The sequence below is a fragment of the Gekko japonicus genome, unplaced genomic scaffold (genome assembly GCF_001447785.1).
Source record: "Gekko japonicus isolate JY-2015 unplaced genomic scaffold, Gekko_japonicus_V1.1 scaffold109, whole genome shotgun sequence".
NCBI lineage: Eukaryota > Metazoa > Chordata > Lepidosauria > Squamata > Gekkonidae > Gekko > Gekko japonicus.
The window spans coordinates 305455-320292 of NW_015164185.1; the positions used below are offsets into that span (position 1 = coordinate 305455).

Genomic DNA, 14838 nt, shown 5'->3' on the forward strand with positions numbered 1-14838 from the left:
ACATGGGCTCTCCCACTTTGGTAGCAAATAGGGGGAATTATGGGTTCGTGGTCTGCTTCATGTTAGGAAGACACCCCTCCATCTGTTCGCAGTGCAGCCTGTTTCCAGTTTAAAGCACAGATTTCAATGCAAACATCAATTTCTTCTCCCTGTTTTATATGCAAAGCGAGCCTTAGGAATCACAGTTATACTGCTACTGGGACCCCTACCAAATTTCTCCCCCCTCCCCCAAAATCGCAGGCTTTTCATTTGAATACCTGCTTACAGTGGTATACAATGGACAGCTTTGAGAAGAAAAATTGATAATCTTCACGGAAGAGTAATTTGAATGAAATTACACTTGACAGCCTGTCTCCAAGCAAGCAAAGAGAGTGAGGGGAGCCTTAGCTAAGATCCGAGGACCTGCATTAAAACAGTGCTCACGGAGCTTTCCGGGGGAAATAAATTCACAGTTTTCCCACCATCTGTGTGGGGCTTTTGATTAAACCTGTGCAGCTGTTTCTAGCGAAGAAAGGTAGCCATGGAAGAAAATATGGAAGAGGGACAGACACAAAGAGGTATTGTGATAAAGTAGTTGTTTGTTTGTTTGCTTGTTTGTCAGTGGGTCTTTACCTCTCTATTTACTCTCTCTGTCTCTGCATGCCACTGGAAATCCTCACAATGATGGGAAACATGGGTTTTCTGTCCACTTTTTTCCTCCCTTAAATGTCATTTTGCTTCTTGCAACAAGCTATGCTGTGAAGATTTGCAAAATTGCTCACGAATATTTCAGGCTTAAAGGAATTCACAGCACAGCTCCGTATGTAAAACACTAACACTGCTGCAAGCATTTAATGTGAACTGTTTCCCAGACCAGTCTTTGTTAACCTTCATTTATTTCATGTTCACGCTTGTCTAGCTGGGTCAAGGGAGCCCAGTGTGAACTACAAGAGAGCCACTCACACACATTTGTAGCTAGTTGCATTTAGAAATCTAACAAAGTGACCATTATTTACACCTCTGAATGGGTGTCCAGTCTAAACAAAGACAAGGAGTATATTTTGTAAATTTCTGGTAGTGCTGCCTATATTTCTTTCTCTTCCCATTTTCTCTTGCTATCTGTTGGAAGTGCCTTGTTTTAGGGTGTATAATGAGAGGGAAAAAGGTAGTAAATGGTGAAAGATTGCAGGTTGACGTTTCCTTTCTTTTCAGTTATGCATAGCACATCTTCTTTTGTTCCTGGAGAAAACACTGTCGATGAACAGTATTCATATATTATTTTACCTATATTCTCTAGTCAGCATTTTATGTACCTGGCACTTCAACGTGTGATACCTTTCAAAGGATACACCATTCTTAGTGACTTGCACAGACGATAATCCTGCATTTTTGCACTGTTTGAAGTCCCCTTTTCCCCACTACAGTCCTGTGTTGTTACATCAGCGGTTTTTGTGTTGCTGTGTGCATTCAGGGATTATTTAAACATATTAAAGAAAGAGGACATTTTATATAGCCAGTGCAGTGCTAATGCTAACACAGTTGAATTCTTGCGTGCTTTGTAGACATAATGGATATTAAAATGGTTTTCAGTAAGTGAAAATTGCTTTGGGACCTGATGAAATTGTTATTTACATACAAAAAACTGGTGTCTCAGTTGATTCCATGTTCCAGGTTTCAGATCTGAGTTCAATCCGCTTGTTATATGTAAGGATGTCATGCTTCTCTCATTAGACTTGACCCATTTAGACTGCACACAACCATACAGTGTTTACTACCTCTCATAAGGGCAAATGATGTTACCGAAACATTAATATGAATGTAGGTGTAAAAGAAATAATTCTAATTTCTGTATGTAATTTCTTGTATGGAGGCATAATTTCTTCCCAAATTTCCAAAACACAGTATATTTTTGAAAGCTTATTTGCTTATTCAGTTGCTTTTTCTTAAGCACAAGCAATTCGATCATCGTCATGTGATCTGTGATAATGAAAATCAGAGGCATAACAAACTTAGCATTTTTTGTAATAAACATTTTTCTGAGGTAATTCTTTTTAGGGTTTTTTTGGGTTTCATCTGTCACATGTGTGGTGAAATAGCACAAGATTATTATTAAGAGAAAATTAAGTGGAATGGTTTGCACCTGACCATCAGTGAAATGTCTCACTTGCACCCTATCAGCATCCTCATAAAAACAACAAGCGATGTGTAGCATTTAATGGTTTCTTTTAGTATGTTGGCACATATGATGCTGTCCACTTCAAATGAAGAGCAATTGGAATAGCCAGTGTCACTCAAAATAAAGATGATAGTGAGATTGCAACAGCTAACATGTTAGATTCTTTTCCCATGCACAATATGCTCTGTGTGAAGAGCTCTTTTCTCTTTAGTGGAGCCCAGTTGTGTTTGTGATCACAAACACAGGCATTTATTTTCATTTTGTCTCATTGCTCTGGTGTTGCTTGGGAAGTAGGGGAGCAAAAAAAAAAAGTCCAGTCTTTGTAAAAAAAACAAATTACCAGATTTTTCCCCATTGAGCAAAAACATTTACCTAAGAGCCTGAGTGAGAAGATGAAAACTGTGTTCTGAACTGGAAGATGTCTCTGTGGCTATCATGTCAGCTACCTGGTCTTTACAATGATCTAAGGGCTGTCCCTTGCATTGGAAAAGACAAGAACCTTGTGCTGTTTCTTCCCAGAAGTGCTTTTGCACAGCAGTCTGTGTGTATGATTTTCTGTTTCCTTGAGCCTGTATGGCATGCGTTTTTTGTGGTCTGACTCTACTTGCTGCTGTTTTCCATTGCATAATGTTCCTGAACAGTTAGTCATGACAGTATCATACAAATGTGTTTTCTCCCCTCATGCTGCCATCTTGGCTGGAACCATTTCCTCCCTTCTTCTCTTCTCTGAAAATCAATTGAAGTATAAATTTTGTCACTGCCTACCACATCCTCCATTCCTCACACCAGCAGAATGCTTTGAGGTTCCCTAGCATAGCACTGCAATGCAAGTGTCTTGCAGCCATCATGGAAATTATTAGTTTTATGTTGATGAAGCTTGCAGATATGAAGCTGATAGTGCAACATATGACATTTTATTCCCACAGCATTTTTTTTGTCATGCAGTAAACTGTACAAAATACTACACCTGGAATAGTGATATTAAGGATGGCACTGCTAAATTCACTATAGGGGCCATTGCTTATATCTGCACTTCTTTTGAGAGTATGGTTTATTTTAAAATTATGACAGGAATCAAACCACAGTCCTTTGTTCTTCTACTAGCATTTTCCAATTCTGATAGTGTGGCTTTGTTGTTTTGATTTTTGAGGGGCCTCAACTGTGGAAGAAGAAGTAGCAGTGGGATAAGCCAATACACACAAGGCTTAGCATTAGAAGCTCTAGCTTGAATTGTGCCTGTGTTTCCCCACCACCACCTGTAGAATGGAAATGATTCAAATATGTTTTGCTGCATGCTAATGGTTTAACATTAATTCTGCAAAAGCCATCTAACATGTGGATGCCAAAGAGAAAGAACGTTGTGTAGTTACCAAGTATGGTGGTATTGTTTACATTCCTAACGTACATAATAATGCATTTTAGTGATTTATACATTACCAGGCCTTGTGCTGTAGATGCATATATTTGAATAATGTTCTAATTTGACAGAATGACTGATTATCCAGATGTTTGGAACTTCTGCAGACCATGTGCTTAGTTTATTTTTCTGTATCTAAATGTTAGAAACTGTTTCCTTTCTTGACCACATACCACTTGTCCCTTTTTTAACTATAGCAAAGATGTGGCTACTAGATGGAATTCTGAGTTTAACTGTGAGGAACGCATTGGTTCAACTATGAAAGGAAATTTATGAAATCAGGATTTAGTCAGATAGTGACAAGCAACCATTTTTCATAAGAGGTTTAGATTGAATCTCCAAAGCCATTCTTTCTAGGACTCCAATTGGTGGTAGAGTGAGAATATTCCTTTAATACCGAAAGGATTTCCAGATGGGGGACTGAATTTTGAAGATGTGCATTTAAGTGTGTGCGTGTGAGAGCTCAGTTTCATTCATCTTTAAGAATTATTTGGTAGAAAACTAAGCTGGAGAACATCAATGGAGGCTATTTTTTGACCTCAGAATCCTGTTGGTAGTATAGAAACAGACACTGCTGTGTGACAAAAGAATTCATGTTGCCCTGAGGTTCACTGGATATGACAGGTGAGATGATCCTGGAGAGACCTGAGATTGTTTTCCAGGAGTTTTTGGGACATGGGGATGTCCCCCAGAGTCTTTCTAACTGGCAGCTCCTCTTGTTGGAAGAAGGAAATCATCAGGTGCTTTACAACCCTTCTGACCTTGCAGCCTTAAGTGTGCAGCCCAAAGTAGGATACTTAATGCTGTAATTTTGTGGAGGTGCAACATTTAACTTGGGTGGTCACAGATTGTCCAGATCTGGAGTAGATGAGGTGACAATGTAGGTTGAGAACAGCGATGGAAAAGAAACGTCACACAGATTGTGGCAGGGAAATATTAGGGTTGCCAGTCCCTTGGTGGGGGTGAGAATCACCTCTCATCTCCTGCTGTTGATGCTTAAAATGTCCATCACACTTCTCTAGGAATCACCGGAAACTTTTTGATAAACCATAGAGTTTTTGGCAATTTCTTGAGTGAATTGACATCAGTTCTGGGGAAAACCTGGAAATGACATCATTCCTGTCCATAGAGGTTCCAGGAATTCCTACAGACACATGACATAAATTCTGGGTTTCCCCCGGAAGTGATGCACCATTGCTGACAGCTGCCCCACCATGTTCCCATCCCCTACTTTCCTGCTAGTTGCCAAGTCAGGCCTGGTCACCCTAAAAAGTTCTCATTTGCTTAAGGGCATAAAATGTCCAGGACAGGTCAGGAGGCACAGGTAAGATAAAATGAGCATTCAGAACGCATTCACAGCCTGCCCTCTAGTGTGAATATTCAGACACACTACCAAACTAAATGTTGGTTGAAGCCCCTGAATCCTGTTGTTTCCCACTGTTTTTCTTTTTAAAAAAATATAATTCTTATTGGGGATTTTGAATTTTCAAGTGACAATAACAAATAGTCGATACATGCATTCCACAATTGTAACAATAACCTTGGAACAAAGTGAGCAATATTGCAAACATTAGAACATACTAACTGAAAAAACTTACAGAACAGACTTTCATAGCCATTCTTAAACTTGAATTCGTATAGCCTTTTAAAACACTAATTTATAAATTGCAGGTGAGGAACAGGAGGCAGCAATTAGGCTCCAGCCAGCACTCAGTTCAAGTTTAAAGGTAGATTCCAAGCACTGAGTAAGTGTTGTCTGAGCTCTTCTTTTATCTGTTTCCAACTGAAGTTTCCTAGGCAGTTAGAAGGATTATGAATAATGCAGAGTGAATTAGAAGTTCCACAGTGGTAAGACCTTCTAGTCATGTCAGCTACTTGACTCTTCAGTCTACTCATATGTGAACCAAGTGGGGGTGTGCAAAGAAAAAATATTCAGTATTATTCGGATTCATGATTCTCTGATTATACCTGGGGCCACTGTAGTCAATGGCAAATCTCTCCTAGGTTATATTCAGGAACCTGGGGGGGGGGGAGTTTGAGATAGAGGTACCAAATTTGATATGAAGCTGGTGAAGCCTCTTCACAAAAGAACCCCCAAGTCTCAAAAATATTTGAAACTTAAAGATAGCACAGGAAAATGGAAAGTGAAAGCTGCATGCAGCTGCAAATATTCTGGCACTGTCAAAGAAAAACCAGAATAGGTTCGGATCTGAAAGTTAGAGGAATTTTCATTTGTATTAGTTACCTTTCTGAGGTTAATAGAGTGTGCTCAGTTCAAATTTTGGTTAGCTGCTTTCCAGACACAACACTCTTACTTGTTGACTGTCTTTGCATTTTGGACATTGACTATAAGATAAATATATACATTCTACCAAATTAGATTCAGCATCTCTAGTGTTATCTGTTGCAGATGATATGAAGTCTTGTTGAGGATAATGAGCATAGTAGAGAGCCAGTGTAGTGTTTAGAATGCTGGACTAGGCCTGGGGAGATGTGAGTCCAAATCCTCACTTTCAGTGAAATTCCATTGGCTGGTCCTTGAACCAGTCATTCTCTTAGAGTCTAATTTATCTCACAAAATTGATGTGAGGATAAAAATGGAAGAGTGGAGAACCATATATTCCACTTTGACCTTCTTGAATGAAAGACGGGATAAAAATATAACAAAAATATTGGGAATTGGTCAATGAATGAGTAATTGGACCAGATTTCGCAGAGGAAAACAGTTTTTATGAAAACAACACAGTTCCATTTTGATTATCTGTGAAAATTTTAAGGTTTGTTTTTTCTCCTTCATACGGTGTTGTTTATTGGATATATCATATTGTCTTCTTCTTTAACTGTGTATTGTTTCATAATTCTGTAATCTCAGACTCTTCTGTCTCAATAACGTGGAGTTTCCAGAAGCCATAAGGATTTCATCTTATGGGCAACTTGTATATATTAAATATATGTACCTGCAGTTGGGCTCTAGAGACAGACTGGGGATTTTCTTAGTTTACTGCTCACCTCATTGTCTAAGCCAGAGATCCCCAACATGGTGCCTGTTAAGACCTTTCTTGGTGGCTGTCAAGTGTTTTTAGAAAGTGGGCAGGGTCAAGTGGGACTTTTGCCCTGCAAGGCTTCTGATTAGCTGTGCAGGTTTTTTTAAAACATTGCTTTGGCAGCAGCTGCCAACATAGTAAAAGAAACTTCACTTTGTGACTGAGATAAGTTGCAGCAGCCATTTTTGTGACTGGCTCTACCTCCTGTAGCAGCCATTTTGTTCCTGTACCCACCATACTGTGTCAGAATTCCAAAGGTGTCCATGGGCTCAAAAAGGTTGGGGTCCCCTGGTCTAAAACTTCCTAATAGGGTTTATAGAGGCAGTCTCAGATTCTGTGGGTCTTCAAAATTCAGACTTGGGACTCATTGTCTGGTGTTAGTGGAAACTGTGACAGTAATCAGGATGTATATGTTTACTTACACATGCACTAGGTCATGCACTTCCCTTAATATTTTGCACTGGTACAGAGGAAGGGAACCTGCGGGTGGGAAACAAATGCCAGCTCCACTGTGAGCTTTGTAATAGCTGGTTTCTCCAACTTCTGTTGCATTGGGAGACTTAACTCAAGTGGTCTGTTCTCAGAATCTAAGATTGTCTAGGATGATCTTGGCAAGTTGTCAGCTGACTTGATGAGCCCTCTTGTCAGTGCTGGGTTTATTTCTAGAATAGAGAATTGGTGTGATTAACACTGTTACTCCTAGACATTCTCTTCATCTTTGGAGAATTAAAGCAGGCATGAAGAGCTGTTTGAGAGGGGATGGACTGATAAGATTCAGTATGGGCTGCAGAAATTCATCAAACACAGCTTAGGCCCATATAAGGCCTTTTTATGTGGTGTATTGGTGCCATCCTGCCACTTTGCCACCATTGCATCTACACTGTGCCATCCAACAGAGCCAGGTTTTTAAGAGACTTCAACTTACCTGGCAGAACCGTCAACACTACTGCAAATAAAATAATTCATATCTCTTTGGACTTAGAGGCTTCATTGGGAATGAAGTCTGTCTGAATCTCCTTTCTCTCTCCCCCTCCCCCATGATTTTTCTTACAATGATCTCCAAAATGATTTCCTTTCCAGAGCATTTGAAGAAATGAGCTCTGACTCACAAAAAGTGATGCTAGAATAAATGTTGTTAGCTTTCAAGGGTGCCACTGGCCCTGTTTTAATTTGAATCCCTCCTCCCTTTGGAAAGTGCTGGCTGCAGCTGCATGGATTAATTTTAGTTGATTTAACTGTGAGTACTATTAAGGTGCTTCTGTGGCACAACTTGCTTTCTTGAAACTTACCCTCCCTGAATGGTTATGATCATCCATGAGAGACTACCTATCCTTATCAGTATAGGGTTGCCAGGTCCCCTCACAGTGCCAGCGGGGGATTTGGGGGGCATTCTGGGACATCCCTGACATGAGAATGTTACCCAGAAGTGACATCATCGCATTGGCACCACTGGGGGCGACACTCTGGTTTTTTGGGCAAAACTTTATGGTAAAACTGGCTTCAAAGCATAGAGTTTTACCCTCAAACCAGAGTGTCACTGTGTAATGTCCCCAACATGATGACATCACTTCCATGTGATGTCATCACATTGGGGACATCACATAGCGATGTTGCTCTTTGGGGGTGGTGTTTCCCCCACCGGCTGGCTGGCTGGTTGGCAGCAGGCAGAAGCCCCAAAAACCAGGGAAACCCCAACCAGGACCTGGGGACTGGAAACTCTACATCAGTATGCTGGTAAACATTGCTGATGGAGGAAAGTGTTCCTGCTGCTTTGAAAAAAATGTAAAGAAACCAGCTGAACCAGCAAAATAGTAGTCTGACCTCTGGCGTGGATTTTTTGGGCACTTGAGAGTGTGGAAGGTCCTCTCTAGTTGATTTGGCTGAAGTTCATTATCAGATTTCGTTTGGGGACAGCTTTGGTTGCCCTAGTTGGCAATCTTTGCCGGGCACTTCTCCAGTGAATGTGAACCTGCTGGTTCTCCTGGGTCTCTCAACAGCTTTTGAGTATGATCATGGTGTTCTTCTGGTGCTTCTCTCTGGCAAATACTGCTTTGTGATAGTTTCATTCCTTCCTGGAGAACAGGCTTCAGAAGTTGATTATCAGAGACTATTGGTCCTTCCTATAGGGTTTATCCTATGGAGTTCCTCAGAGTTTAGTTTTTGTCTCCCATGTTTTTACAAGTTCTTATGAGAAAAATAAAAATGAAGCAGTAAAATAACATGCTTTGTTTTACAAATTGATGACTAGCTGTCTGCCTTATTTCGTTGATTGATCAGTTTAATAAAAAGGAATATAGTTACTGCATTTAATGTGAAACTGAATTTAATTAGTTTAACTATGTAATTACCTAAGAATCAGACAGTTTAAAAATTACCTGTGCAGTGTATTCCATAGTGTTAAAGCACGATGCACTTTTTCTGCATAATTACAGCTTGATTCAAAGTAAGAAACATCAATATGAGTTACAGGTCAATCCATCAATGATGCATTCATTGTCATTTTAGTTTGCAGACAGATGCTCAGACCCCTTATCCAACTTCTTTGGTCTTGATTGAGTTACAGTAGATAGAAATGGGACTTCTCTGCCAATATTAAAAGAAATATCAATTTTGCACAGGCTACAAACAAAGGAGACTGTGTAATGCAAATTTGTTATAGTGGTTAAGTGTGCGGACTCTAATCTGGGAGAACCAGGTTTGATTCCCCACTCCTTCACTTGCACCTGGCTGGATGACCTTGGGCAAGCCGTAGTTCTGATAAGAGCTGTTCTTGAAAAAGAGCAGTTTCTGTCAGAGCTCTCTCAGCCCCACCTACCTCACAGGGTGTCTGTTGTGGGGAGGGGAAGGGAAAGGAGTTTGTAAGCCGCTCTGAGACACCTTTGGGTAGTGAAGGGCGGGGTATAAATCCAATCTCCTCTTCCAAATGCTATTAATACAAGTGTAAGACAGTGCAGTAGCTGCTGACCATAACTCATTTATTTAGAGCTTTTTTTTCTCCCACCTTTCTACATGCACTTTCTTGAGTGTGTGTGCGGGTGTGTAATCAAGGTGGTAAACACAATGCACAAAAGTAACAAGCATAATAACATAGTGCTTGTAATAAACAAGTCACAATAAGAACCACAATATCCCAGATCCACAGAATTTTATCTAACCTTTTGTGTTTTAGGGCAAATTAATCTCACTTAAATAGGGTCATACCATTCTGAGGACAAGCCAAAATCCAAAGGTGTTCCTTTAACAGCAGCATTGGAAATAACGTTTGGAACTGCATGGATTAGAGAGTTGAAATGCTGTATATGTTTGCATGTGGCATAAGCAAAGTTTTTACAAAATGTGTTGGGATACTGTAAGCCTTTCAGCATGCCTAAAATAGTTTTTTGTATCTGAAACCTGTAGGTCAAAGGATAAAATTAGTAAAAGAAATCTAGGAAGAGGAAGTGGGTCAACCACACCTGAGAGTACAGCCTCCCATTATGAAGAACATGTCACACCTTGATGAAACACCTCCCTAACTAAAACCATATGTGATGCTTCAAAGGAATGGAGCAATTCTATCACAGTCCATACACCTACCCCAAATTTAGGAGAGCTTTTACTTTGGCCTGATTTAATGACCTGCCCTCTGCTCTCTTGGGAGGCAGATATTGTGTACCATACCAGGAATATATATGCCCTTGTGTAAGTGGGGAAGTTGAAACTGTTGGGCATGTTTTATTGCATTGCCCTTTTTCTTCCTACTGTAGAGTTGCCAAGTCGACTTACCTTCAAAGCGGGGGGATTCCTGGCTCCGTCTGCATTGAAAATTCTAATGTAGATCTGACTGCAGCCACTAGTGGCTCAGGGAAGGCAGAGCACAGTAAAAAGCACTTGTAGTCTGTTGTCTGGGTCATGTAGCAAAGTTTACTTGGAATATTTGCTGAGCAGATCCTGCCAAACCCATCTGCCAAGCTAGCATTGGAGCAAGGCAAAACCAGCCAGGACAAGCTACAGTCCTTGAAAGCCTCCTAGAAAGGTCTTTGGTTTTCTTTTTCCTTCAGTTGCACCTGGCTCCTGCACAGCCAGATCTTGCAAAGGGACAGCCCTGTGAATGTGTGGTAGTGTAGCACGGGGAGAGTAGAGTTTTGTCCAGATGTGAGACCACACAGATTCTTTCTTCCAGAGGAGAGCTTTATTAGGTACCTGGTCTAGCTAACACACCAAGGTGTTATTGAAAAAGCCAGACCCCAAGCTTTTCAGTCACAAAAGTTATATACAAGTTTTAATCATACGTCACAAGCATTAAGCAGTGGAAAGTTTTAACACCTTCCTTATCAAAGGAAACATCTTGGATGTGAATTCTCTTTTGCTTGCGGTTACAAATGTTTATGCTTTGCATCTCTGAAGCTTAACCACAGACACAAGTGAGACAGAGATAACAGCAGTTAGCTAAACAGATCACGCTTTGCAGAAGAAAAAACCTTTAGAGGAATTTCAAAACCACAAGCCTTTACGTGAAAAACCGGAAAGAGGTGGGGGGTCAGAGTTTTCAGAGTCAGGATATTCAAGGCCTGAAAACTTCTGAGAACCTCGTGTGGGACATGAGACAGGGCTACTTGGATTATTAAAGTATTCTTTTTAATATTTTGCTTCACTAGCAACATTAAAAAAAGAACTTTCATTGTCTTTTCCTAAATTTCTCTAACTCATTTCCACACTTTTCTCTTCCTTTGTTTTGTGGTCTTCCTTTCATGATCTGCCATCCATCTATCCCACTTCTAATTTCTTTCACCCCCAAGCAGCTTACATCATTCTCCTCTCCTCCGTTTTATCCTCACAGCAACCCTGAGAGGTAGGTTAGGTTGAGAGTGTGTGATGGGCCCGAGGTCACCCAGCAAGTTTCTGTGGCAGAGTGGGCATTCAGACCTGGGTTCCCCAGATCCTAGTCTGACATTTTAATGACTACACAAGTTTAGGTTACATTGCAAATAGCATGTGGGGTGGTGGTGGTCTGGAGAAAACCTAGGCCAAGATATTCCAATTCCTTTCAGTTTTTGCCCCAGATCTTCCATGATCATCCTGAGGCTGGTGGCCAATTTTGAGATTCCTGGTTTTATGTCCTGATGTGTTAATGCCTGCCACAAATGGACAGACAGATGGAGATGTGAATTCTTTTATTAATATAGATGCATGGTAACAGCCAGCCCAGTGATTTATTTTGTTGTGATATATGGTTTGGATCAGGGTCATATTTGGGGGAGGGGCAGATGGAATCTTTATATAATTTGCACTTATATATATATGGTTTAGTTTAGCCCTTTTTCGTTCGTAGTCATATCCTGGTTTGAGTCCCCCCCCCTTTTTCCAGTTTTTGTCACACCTTTAACCACCAAAAAGGCTGTACTGGAGGACATGGGCAAAAGCTCTTGTGAGGTCAGAGGCAATAATAAGGAGGGGAATTGAGCTATAGGCCATAGAAAGGTGACAAAGGGGCTGCAGTTGAACAGGGGCAGTTAGCACAGAATTCAAGGAAGTGAGATGCTTCTGACCTTCATGTATTAATTTGACATAACCAGGCAACCTTTTTTTTTTGTATTTTTCATATGTGCATGTTTGTGCATGTTAGGATGTGTGCACCTGGAAGCCATGGTGACCTCTGGTGACTGTGTGTTCACTTGGAAGTCATGGCGACCTTTGGTGACTGACTCCTACTGGGGGCCTGGAGGATATTCAGAGAGGTGGCTGAATAAAGCCTGCTACCACCTACCACCTCTGGAATTTCAAGGAAGTCTCCCATCCAAGTACTTGCCAGAGTAGACCCTGCTTATCTTCCAAGATCAAGCTTGCGTGGGCTATCCAGGTCAGGACCAGGCAACTCTTTTGCCCAGTTGAAAGCACTCTCCAGTTTTACTAACTTATGGGTCCAGTTTTTAAGGCCACTGTAATGATACCAGCACCACAGCTATCTTTTTAGAGCTGAATTCACCCAAGTTTTTCATTGAATATCACCCAATTCCCTTTCTTACTACATCCCTAATTCCACATGGCTTTTGTCCATGCAGGTTCTGTGATCCCCTTTTTGGTGGTCAGAGGGGCTTCCTACATTGAGTGGTCAAAGTGAGTCTCTTCCTCCCTTTTCTACTGGTAGAGAAGCTTGTTGTGTGAAGCCCTTACTGTTTTCTCTACATATAAATTAATTTGTCAGTAAACTGATTGCCAGCTTGATAATTCTAAATGCAATCACTGCATAGGTGTTTTCTTATTTAGAAATATGTTGACTCGTATCTGTCTGTACATTTATCCAGGAAGCTCAGAGTGGCATATGGTTTTCCCTCCCCATTGGGTTTCCACAACATCCCTGTCAGGTAGATGGTTTGATAGCATGAATATTGGCCCAAGGTCACCTTGTGAGTGTCCTGGCAGAGTAGGGATTTGAACCCAGCTCACTTGTGTTCTAGTCCAACACTGTAACTACTACACTACACTCCTAGTGCTCACAGTTCCCCATGCTTTTTTGTAAAGCTGAATAACAGTGTCAACCACTTCATGATGATTATTCTGTTTGAAAGAAGGACTGTGAATGTTTAGGTTATGAACACTGTAATTAATATATTCTAACTGAATCTAACATTTTCATTTGTATAATTGGAAGATTCTGTGACTCCTCTTCAGAATTTATTCAACACAATTTGAATACATAGGAATTAGCCAAGGGCTTGGTATAACAACAGATATTTAGAGCATGTATATGTATATGTTGGTTTTGTATAGGACTTATTTCTCCTCTGTATTATTTTTCACCAGTGCAACCCTCAACAGAGTTAATTCTTCTAAGCCCCATGGACTTCAGTGGATTTAGAAAGATATAAATATTTAGGATTGCATGGTAAAGGAGGTGTTGTTGTACTTTGGTGTTACTCATACAAATGAATCATTAATTTAAAGAGAAAACATTGGGTATTTGTAGAATGAGGATAATTGGCACAGTTGTGTCTGGACTTTTGGAACAGAAGGAATTAAAAAACCTGCAAGCAGCATCTTTTCTTTAAGATGTTTCATAGGATAGAGAAAGAAAAACAGCTCTATTTTTATCTCCTACTTAAGTTAAGCTGGAAGATTGGTGTTGGTGGATATATTGTGCACTCATTATTCACAGACATGATGATATATCACTGGTCTTAACTAGAATGCAAGGCACAATTTTGAATCATTGGGCCTCACTTTGTGGGCATTATTTTTATTACAATGTATTGATAGTACTGGCAGGAATGGACGTTGCTGTGTTTTCCTTTAACATGCTTTGCATGGAAACACATGCTGGAATCTGTGTAGCATTTGATTGTTGGAAGAAGTCCAGCATGAATGCTGGACTCTGAAGACATCATGGTTTTAAGCAGATGAGGGTTTTGCACTGAATTTTTTTGCCATGCAGTAGCATCAGAATCCACTGCACACTGAAGGCCTTTAGATTTGATGCATGCACACGTTTGTTATAGAGTCTGACAAGTATGTGAACTGTCTTTAGCCAAAGGATATTGGTTTGGATCCAGAGAAGCACAAATGGAGTTGTGCTTGTACAATGGAGTTTTTATGCTGCCTCCTACTTCCCGCAGTCCCTTGAACTCCAGTAAAAATTTATCCTGGTGGTCTGGACACTCTCCAGAATGATATTGTGCATGATATTGGTGGTGGTGGTGGGGGGTGCAGTTGAGAGGGGAAGTGGTGGAAATTAGAGGGTTGCCCAGTTGTGTGAATGGAAATTACTGCTTTTATAAGTGTCTCTTGGGATCCAAGCTGGCCCTTTACAAATGGTTAGGTGTGTTGCTGTTTGGCATGCGTACTGGGGGTTGGCTGTCCCTGTTCTAGTGCATGGTGATAGCAAGGCCCTATATAGTGGGAGAAAACTGTGAGTTTGGAGCCCAAGAAATATTTCCATGAGCAGAAGTGGGGGAGATCTTTGCTGATTCCCTCTTCCGCTACAGACCTCCAACTCTTACCTCATGCTGTTCCTGGGGTCACCCATTCTCCAGGAGCAGTATTTTGGGCTGCAGCAGGGGGTGAAGAAGTCCTGCTTCACTGGTGGAAGACCTTCAGTGAGCAGAGATTTTCAGCAGAATCCAAGTCTAGGCCTGTAAGTCCACCCCATGAGGTAATTCTTTGCAAGATGATAGTCACCAGATATAGCTGGCAGGTTGAACTGCAAGCTGTTTAGTGCCACAGACAAAGGGGTAATAAGATCTAGT

At 40.8% G+C, this 14838-nt stretch overlaps 1 protein-coding gene across 1 annotated transcript in view; it reads left to right on the plus strand.

The window, feature by feature from the left end:
- Nucleotides 1-428: 428 nt before the first annotated feature.
- Nucleotides 429-14838, plus strand: part of GPM6A (glycoprotein M6A) — a 186143-nt gene continuing 171733 nt past the window's right edge. The window contains exon 1 of the mRNA XM_015408137.1: nucleotides 429-557. Coding sequence (XP_015263623.1) covers nucleotides 521-557 — 37 coding nt within the window. The 5' untranslated portion in view covers nucleotides 429-520. The remainder of the gene's footprint in view (nucleotides 558-14838) is intronic.